At 42.3% G+C, this 9,498-nt stretch overlaps 1 protein-coding gene across 1 annotated transcript; it reads left to right on the top strand.

The window, feature by feature from the left end:
- The first annotated feature begins 2,877 nt into the window (after positions 1-2,877).
- si:dkeyp-67f1.2 (uncharacterized protein LOC556106 homolog) lies at positions 2,878-5,301 on the top strand. The gene is made up of 9 exons (XM_017408184.3): positions 2,878-3,122; positions 3,215-3,313; positions 3,400-3,432; positions 3,517-3,640; positions 3,730-3,788; positions 4,371-4,421; positions 4,539-4,623; positions 4,709-4,835; positions 4,945-5,301. Exons 1-9 carry the CDS (start codon positions 3,110-3,112, stop codon positions 5,041-5,043), a joined length of 690 nt encoding a protein of 229 aa, XP_017263673.1. The 5' UTR covers positions 2,878-3,109; the 3' UTR covers positions 5,044-5,301.
- The last annotated feature ends 4,197 nt before the right edge of the window (positions 5,302-9,498 follow it).

Below are 9,498 nucleotides of genomic sequence, written 5' to 3'. Positions count from 1 at the left end.
AAAAGCTGCTCCTTTACTGCCTCCAGCTTTACTGTGTTGATATTTAATGCTGGTCATTTTATAGATTAATGCATTTTCTAATAAAAATGGCTTTAAAGCAGGAGTGCAGCCGTGAAGTGGGAGGCTGTTTTATGCCAACACCTCATATTTCACACACTTTTATCCTCTTCAGCTAAATTTATTTAGAGTTTTGTGATCATAAAAGTTAAAGAAAAAAAAAGCTAAAGAAATTCAATTTAGGTTTGAACATTTAACAGGATGTGTTTAAGTATTGTCAGGGAAAACAAAGCCTAAAGTGATGATATGGGCATGTATTTTATCAGAAATCTCGGAACGTAGCCACAGGCTGACCATCTACAGCTCATTAAATTGTGGAGTCAAGTCCAAATTTAAGATGGCCGCCTCAGCCTGTCAGTGTTAGCCGACACAGACGTAGCTGTAACTCAGTCAGTTTTACAGATACAGAGCTAAGGTTTGGTGTGGTAGTAGCTGAGAGTCATCCGCGACGCACACTCTGATCTCGCAGGATTAAGTTGGTTCCAGGATTTAAAGAAAATAGCTTTTTGTTTGTTTGTTTTTTGCTTTACTGCATCCTGGATGACTGATAATCTGCACCAGCGATATTCCTGTAGCTTTAAAACTCCAGCGGGAAATGATTACTTCTTTATTTTTTTCTCTTTGTAAGATTTGTTTTTCCTCCCAAACCTGAACCTCCGACATGTCCACACGGTAACGCGGAGCAGTGGCAGGTTGTTGAGTCTGACCACGCCCTGATCCGGGTGACGCAACGTACCCGGCCCAGATCCAAACAATGCTCTGAAAGCGTCTCATCTCTTTGTAGATGTTTAATTAACTCTGCTTTGTTTTTGTTTTTGTTATTTTTTATTTGTTTCTGTGAAAGAAACTGTAGCGCAATCTCATCTGCCCGCTAAGTTCCTGACTGGCATTATTGCACAACCGTGTGTTTATTTACGTTTTATTTCCTCCCCCTTCTGTACCAGAGCTTTTATTGCACAACCATCTGCAGGTGTAATCTTCAGGCTTTTTTTTATTATTGTTATGCCATTTTGCACACTTTAATGCTTCTTTATTGTTTCCTTGTTGTTGTTGTTGTTGCTGTGATGAAACTCCTTACAATAAAAAGACAACCTGTATGGTTTACTTGCCACGAAACGTCATTTTTGTTCAGATTGTCTCCATGAAGGTGAAAGTTCAAGCTTGGCTACAGGTCAGAGGTCAGCCTTGAAAGCAGTGGTCTTCAGTAAAAAAAAAGATTTCTCCTTTTTGCAGACATTTATCCGAGTTTTCTCCACTCGCCGTATTGACTTTTCAGGCCTTGAGCTGACAGCTACGAGCCAGACGTGGGAGTTAGACACTAGAACAGCTGTGCCGCCTGGAACGGATAACTGTGAATGTGGAAAAATTAAAAATACCATTAAATTGGAAAAAAAATAGCTGTACGACTTAAAACAACATTCTAATGTTTAAAAAGGCTAGGCCTCTTAAAATGAATTACTGTAAAATGTCAAAAAAAATGCATCATTTAAAATTAATTACGGTAAAGGCGGGACAAAGCTGCAGCAGTAAGTGTGAGTAAATGTATATTAAAAAAAAAGCTCACTAGTGATGGGAACGACAGCTCCTTTGAGTAAACTGAATCACTAGAATCAGTTCATTAAAATGATTCGTTCAAAAGATTCGTTCACCAAATCCTTCAGTTCACACAGTTTATTAGTTAGTTTAGTTTATTTCTTTTGTGCCATACACCATTAAAGGTGCCCAGCCCCCATGGGCTTATAAGACACACAAACATATTTCAAAGATGCAGACAGAGACCAACATCATCATCCTTCAAACAGAAACAGATCACTCCTCGGCGGCAGTATGTTTTTTCTGCCCATGCACGAATCAGCAGTACCTGCACGCCGCTGTGTCGTTTAGATTTACGTCACGAGCGAGTCACAAAACGCGGTTCTGTTCCACTGAACTAAGTAATGAACGAACCAGTGAATAAAGTGATTCGGTTCAGTTCGTTCACTCAAAAGATTCGTTCATTTGAGCGACTCGTTCATGTACGAGACGACCCTACAGCTCACCTTATATTTCCACGTGGGCACCTCCCTCCAGCCTCGGGGCCTTTTACCGGAGGCCTGACAGCTTAATCTGTAATTTAAAGGAATACGTTTGTCTTTTAGTTTTCTTTGTGACTTTGTGACTCTTTTCGGCAGCGTTGCCTCCCTTTACAGCTATGGACCTACATACCTTGGTAATGACACGTCGCGGTACTAAATCTGTCACCTGCCGACGTCCGTGTTCCTCGCCTTTCCTTTTAGGCAACGACTCCAGGTTGCTGAATTAATTTCACATCTGATTCCATGTTGCTTTAAGTTTCTTATCAAGGAATGTGTTTTGTACGGCTCTGCTTTTAATCCTTTGATTGTTTTGTGTGTGTTTTTTTTCTTCTTTTGTTTGTTTTTCTTGTGGTCTCTCGTGGTTTTGTGTGTGAGCTGCTTTATGCAGATATGGATTTTACTCAAAATTTACATACAAATAGAAAATCCTGACAACTGCTACAGTGATTCTTTAACCCTTTTTTCTTTTTTTTCCTCCACATACGTGTGCAATTTGAAACACGGAGCTTTTGGCACCATTTTCTCCTCGTTTTTTTTTTGCTCCTCATCTGTCAGTTGCGTCTTATTTGCATACATGCCCCAAGGTCACGATCCCAGATATCTGGTATTCGTTTCAGCTTTTTTTTTTCTTTTGTATTTTTTTTTTTTTCTGCTAAACTTGACGATCAAGTTTGAAATGGGTGTGCTAGTTAAGTGTTCCTTTATACTCTGCACGTCCTGTTTTTTATGTAACGAAGAGCTCTGACACACATTTCGTCTCATCCTTTTTGCTGAGACGAATGCTTGACCCACCAGAGACAGTTGTTAGACTTTTCTTTTTTTTTTTTTTTTTTGGTTTCTGTTTGGAGAGCGTCTTCACAGATGAGATGACACCAAAGCTCCTCTGTAGCTGGGAGATGTTTTTTACGGCGCACTTGAATTACATTTAAAAAGGGACTCTTTGGCAGGAAAATAAAGCGCTTGTTTTTGTCGCAGACATGAGGGATCGAGGTAAGACGCCACCTCAGAGCTGGTACTTTTTTTTTTTGCTTCTCTGACTCCTGATCTTCATCTGAATGTTTGCTTTCCCTCCGTCTTGGCAGTGGCTCTGACTCTCACCGCTGCCGTTGTGTTCCTCTTCCTCACGGTACGATTTTTTATGGATTCGGTTGATGCACATGAGAAGTCCAAAAGGCTCATTGGTGAGAGACTTAATCCCCCCCCCCCCCAAAAAAAAACATTTTGTGTCATCTCAGCTTCACAATCTTCTTCTTTCCCTCTTTTTAAGCGCTTTATCAGATGCGCCAACAGTTAAATGGAGGTTAGTCTTTCCCAGTTTGTAACACATTCAGGCGCTTCTTAAACCTTTTACTCAAGTTTTACGATTTTACCCCGTCTTCCTAAGGCATGTCCACATCGGGACCAAAGTGCAACCTCCCCAGAGTGTGCCCCCCGGACCACTTTGCCTTTCGGCTTCGGAGCGGAGCTGCTAATGTCGTCGGCCCACAGATCTGTTTCGAAGGGAAAACGTAGGTGTCGATGGAGTTAAACTATCAGCAGGCAAACAAACACACACAGTAACGAGGTGAATTCACCCCATTCCTCTGTGTCTCTGCAGCATTATGAGTCACATCCTGAACAACGTGGGGCCGGGGCTGAACATGGTGATCGTAAACGGTACAAACATTCGGACAGAGAAACGACCCATATATGAACTGGAATCTGGAATCTTGTGCTCAAAAGTTTAATCCTAAGGTTTAAAACGGTCCCGCCTGCCGAAGGGTAAAGGTGGACTTTAGGTTTTTGCACGTGTGCATGTGTCTGTTACTAAAATAGATCATAAATTGCTCAATGACATCTAATGAAGCATGCGGACTTTACAGCTACACAACTTCTGGAATGACTCCAGTCCAAGATGGTGGCTGCAGCTGATCAACATTAGCCAACAAAAATGGCTGTAACTTTGTTAATTGTACAGATATTGAGCTGAAATTTGGCGTGGTGGTAGCTGAGAGTCCTTCGCAGCAAATACTCTGAGCGTGTCCATGAGATTGCACGTAATGTTGTTTTCAAGGCTTAAGCAGTAAGCGAAAACACAGACACCTCTAACCAAAAGACGATCTAAAACTCAAATATGCATTCCTTTAATTTATGCTATTTTAAAAGCTTTTACATATTCATGCTCAGTGTTTTTGTTTGCTGTTTTTTTTTCCATCTGTCCAGATTGTAAATTTTCTTTTGTTTTTTTTTGACAAACAGCTGAAAGCGGACTTGTAGAAAAATCTGGCTTTGTCAATGTGATAGCAGGAGGTAAGAGTCAGAAACTTTATTTGAATGAAATTAACATTTGAAACATTACTTCACCTTTAAAGGTTCTTTCTCTCTCTCTCTCGTTCTTTTTATTATTATTATTTGCCTGGACGATAGAAAAAGAAGACATTCTGGCATTTTTAAAGGCGATAAAACCCGGAAAGATCGTGTTGGTGGCCTCGTTCATTAACGCAGCAACAAAGTACGATTACATTGTAGCTTTTCAACATTTAGGAAGGCGATCTAGAAACACACAAACGTGACCCGCTCTGCCTTTCGTCTCACAGAATGACAAGAGAAATGAGGAACATCTTTGTCAACATGGGCAGCACCTCGATCCTTAATGTTAGACACAGAGACAACTGGGTGTTCGCCGGAATATCTGCGTCTAAAATCAAAAGCCCCTTCGAGAAGGTGAGCGAACCCTTCCCGCGCTGCCTTACTGGTTCTATTTGTGTTGCCTGTTTCAAAAGGGAGAGCGGCGTGATTAAAACAACTGATTTCTTCCCTTCTCACCTGCCAGCGAGTCGTTAATGATGAGAAAACCAACGCTTTTGATGGATGGCCACAGATGGTGGAGGTGGGCGGCTGTTTCCCAAGGAACCTGAATGCCACACAATGAGCTGCAACATATTATGGATCGTTATTTTTATTCCTTCCTTACTCTTTTTTTTTTTTAATCAATGGACTTTTAAGATACCCCTGTAAAAGGACCCCTCTTCAAATGATAAAACTAACTATAAGCCAATTGTTGGTTCTCAGAATCATTGGCACCACTGCTGTATTGTAAGTATAAGATTTTTACATCTTTAGACAATATAAGAACAAATGGAAGATATCTGACTCTGTAGAAATACAATAAAATGAACCTTGAACCCAATTATTGGTAGTCTTGCAGATTTTTAATCAGTCCCTTTGAAGCCTCCTGTTATATTCATTTCTTTCTGTGATCAATGTTTTTAACACATTTAGATCTTCTGTTTGGTTCTTGTGGCCTGTGGGCCTCAGTAATTCCAGCTCATACGACTTGTTTTTACGTAAAAACAAACAGTCAGATAAAGCTCAGGCTTTATCTGTAAGTTTGTTGGAGCCAAAATAAATGGAAACCAAAAAAAGCTGTAAAAAACCCAACAGCTAACGAAAGCAGGAACGATTTATGTGCACAGTCTGTCAAATGTTACATCTGAGCCGGTGACTGGATGAGCGTGGCCCCGATTAATGTAGATAATTCAGGATTCTTTGAATGAAATGTGACTGCAACCTCTTGGTCAGGATTTCATGTTGTCTTCATCTTCTGACACACTTCCTGTCAGGCTCCTGGCCTCTCTGCTCATCCCCAGGTGTCTTGATAGAAGATATGGCCTCAGCAGCAGTGTATTGTTTGCCACAGACTGAACTGTAAGCAAGCCCTTATGTGCCTTTGTATACCAGAGCTGCCAGAGGAGTTCTATATATGATAGAAACAATGTCTGAGAGAATGCTAACAGGTTTGGTTCCCCTAAGGGGAAGATTCTGTCAGGATAAGAATGTGATCGTTGCCATTATTGCTAACGAGGGAGGTACACTATACTGCTAAAAGTATTTGCTCGCCTTCCTTCACACGCATGTAAGCTCGAGTGCCATCCCATTCTTAATCCATAGGGTTTAATTTGATGTTGGCTCACCCTTTGCAGCTATAACAGCTTCAGCTGTTTTAGGAAGACTTTCCACAAGGTTTAGGAGTGTTTATGGGAGTTTTTGACCGTTCTTCCAGAAGCTCATCTGTGAGGTCAGACACTGATGTTGGACAGAAGGCCTGGCTCACAGTCTCCGCTCTAATTCATCCCAAAGGTGCTCTGTCAGGTTGAGTTCAGGACTCTGTGCAGGCCGGTCAAGTTCTTCCACATCCATGTCTTTATGGACCTTGCTTTGTGCTCTGGTGCTCAGTCATGTTGGACCAAGAAGGGGTCATCCCCAAACTGTTCCCACAAAGTTTGGAGCATGAAATTGTCCAAAATGTCTTAGCATGCTGAAGCATTACGAGTTCCTTTCACTGGAACTAACTCCTGTAAAACAACCCCACACCATGATCCTCCCTCCACCAGACTTTACACTTGGCACAATGCAGCCTCCTCTGCTCTGGAGTCCTGCTCGGCCATGGAAACCCATTCCATGAAGCTCTCTACGCACTGTTCCTGAGCTAATCTGAAGGCCACATGAAGTTTGGAGGTCTGCAGCTGTTGACTCTGCAGAACGTTGGTGACCTCTGTGCTCCATGAGCCTCAGCATCCTCTGGGCCCGTTCTGTGATTCTACCTGGCCGACCACTTCATGGCAGAGTTGCTGTTGCTCCCAGTCGCCTCCACTTTGTTATAATCCCACTAACAGCTGACTGTGGAGTAGTTAGTGGTGAGGAAATTTCACGACTGGACTTCTTGCACAGGTGGCGTCCTATTATGGTACCATGCTGGAATTCACTGAGCTCCAGAGAGCGACCCATTCTTTCACAAATGATTGTAGAAGCAGTCCTCATGCCTAGCTGCTTGATTTTATACACATGGCCATGGAAGGGATTGGAACACCTGAGTCCAGTGATTTGGATAGGTGAGTAAGTACTTTTGGCAATATTGTGTGTGTGTCTGTGCCTGTTTTTAGGAACTATAAACACCTGATTGTCAGGATTGGTACTCGTTACGAGGACCAAAGCCTGGTCCTAATACGGTGGAATGTCAATTTGGGTTAAGGGTTAGGTTCAGGGCTAAGGTATGAATCTAGTTTAGGTTAGGAATAGGGTAATGGGTCAGGGTTAAGCTATAGAAAGGAATGGAAATCAATACAATGTCCTGATAAAGATAGAAACAGAAGTGTGTGCTAATTCGTTCAAAGCAAGTGTGTCTGAGTGTTAAGTAAAGGAGTTATGTTTTTCTGCTGTAGTCAGTTTTACACCCAGTGTCTCACACATTCATTACTAATGAAAACCAAAGGTGTAACAAAGTTGAATTAAACACACATCACTTAATTAGACTTAACACTTATTTTGCTTGTTCAGATGACTTGTGCGAACAAAGTCCTGGGATTTCCAGTCAATCCGATAAAAGGAAATAACATTTTTTTCAGAAAGAAACTTTCCAAATTTGACAATTTTGAACATAAAGTAGCCTACAAGGCATTTGACGTGGCAGAGTGGCAGACCGGTGGTCCATATTTAAAAAAAAAAAAGGGGGAACAGAAACGTGTGTTTCATCTGTCAGGGGTGTCATGTCGCTCAGCCTCACGGGGAGCGTTTACTCCAGGATGTTGGAAAGGAAACTCCAACTGATAATCCTAAATTGGCAAAAAAAAAGTAGGGAACTGGACTTCTCTTTTGTTTCTTGAAGACGTTTCACCTCTCGTTTAAAGGGCATCTCCAGTTCCAGTCATGCGTTGGGAGTTCCAGGCTTGTAATGACCACATGAATGAGGCCGTTAAGTCAAAAACCAGCCGTTAATAGAACCAACTGATCAGACCTCGGATTTAGGAGGACCTGTGCGGATTTCACCCGGTTCTTGGAAAAGTGGACCAGATCTTCACCCTTGTGGATTTTCTCCGGGTAGGGGGGGTCATGGGGGTTTGAATGTCCAGTAAACGTGTGTTTTGTGGACCTGGGTGTTTTAGGACGGGTACTGCAGGAATATTGCGTGTCGGTGTCACTCTTTGTAGGCCAGCCGGCCCCTGCGAGAACTGTGACACGGAGTCGATATTGTTCCTGGTGCAGGTTGGTTTCTTCCAGAGCCGAGCCGCCATATTTTTTTTCTTTTTTTTTGCCTCCAGCCCCGTTTGTTGGTGGTTATGGACTGGCGCTGGAAGCACAGAGATATGGAGAGGACGGGCCGTCTGCTCTGGGAGCCTCGGGGGTCTCATCTCTGCTTTCGGCGGATGATGTGGTTCAGCTGGCATCTTCAAACCGTGACCTTTAGCGTGCACTGGGGTGGCTCGCCGAGGACGAAGCAGCTGGAATGAGAGAGTCGGCTCCTCTTCGTCGGAGCTCATGGTTTTCAACCGGAAAAAAAATAAATCTCCCTCCAGGTTCGGGGTGAGTCTCTACCTCAAGTGGAAGAGTTTAAGTATCTCAGTGCTTTGTTCAGGATTCAACATGAAAATCTTCAGCAAAAAAAAACCAAAAACCCATCGTGATCCACTTAAGTGCTTCATATTCTCCTAAAACGCAACTTTAACTTCTACCACTGCTGTTTGTAATCATTTTGTTTTGGCTGCTGCTTTTTTTTTTTTTTTTTAATCCCTTTCTTCTGTCTACTGAAGCGGTGAGAAATTAAGCTGAAATGAGTGCAGAAACTCTGTCCCATCTGAGCCACAGCAGGTGTTTAAGCAGGCTCTAAATCTGGATCCGTGCTGAGGACGTGGCAGCCAGCCATGGCGGGAAGGTAAGCTCGCTCCCATCCTCCTCGTTTAGCTTATTTCTTCATCAGACATAACATGTGAGTCATTTCACAAAACAACATTAGGATAATCTTGCAGATGCATCCATGGAGCAAAAAAAACAAAACAAAAAACATAATTTAAAAAAATCCCATCATGGGATTTATTGTGTTTTTGAGGAGATTAAAAATATAATAGGAGAAAAAAACAATTTAACCGCATATTCTGTGCGTACTTCTGTGTCATAATGACTTCTACATCCAGGATTATCCATGTACGAGTCTTAAAACTAACTGCTTTTGTTTCCCCCTGCAGTTGTCTCTACCTTTGACTTATTTCCCAAAAGGAAGTGAATGCTTGAACTAAAGGCAGGTCTTTATCCGACTGAAAAGACGCCCACTGAACTGTGGGCCTCAGAGACTGTTTATCCTGTCATGTCCTATTAATTCCTCTCCACACAATCTCCTCTGTGTGAGATTGGCCAAACAGCAGGACTCCCCCTTCATCAACCAAACAGCCGCTGGCAGTGGTGTTACCATTAAAGCGCTTCGAGCACTTCTTCAGATTCTCCGTCTGTGGGGCGGGTGATTCTCTGTCGTCTTAATGAATTTTTAATGTTTTGAAGTATTAAAGCAGGAACTTGAAGGTTTTTTTTTTTCAACTTGTCTGTAAGTGTCCAGATT

This window comes from Kryptolebias marmoratus, linkage group LG4 (genome assembly GCF_001649575.2).
Source record: "Kryptolebias marmoratus isolate JLee-2015 linkage group LG4, ASM164957v2, whole genome shotgun sequence".
NCBI classification, from domain to species: Eukaryota; Metazoa; Chordata; class Actinopteri; order Cyprinodontiformes; family Rivulidae; genus Kryptolebias; species Kryptolebias marmoratus.
Note: the sequence above shows the minus strand (reverse complement) of the source record. Positions and strands in the feature narration are given on the sequence as shown.

What these genes read in the sequence shown, in the direction of transcription:
- si:dkeyp-67f1.2 (XM_017408184.3), top strand. An exon ending in ATCTGTTTCGAAGGGAAAAC is followed by an intron (nt 3,641 to 3,729) that starts GTAGGTGTCGAT and finishes GTGTCTCTGCAG; the next exon opens with CATTATGAGTCACATCCTGA. An exon ending in TCAAAAGCCCCTTCGAGAAG is followed by an intron (nt 4,836 to 4,944) that starts GTGAGCGAACCC and finishes CTCACCTGCCAG; the next exon opens with CGAGTCGTTAATGATGAGAA.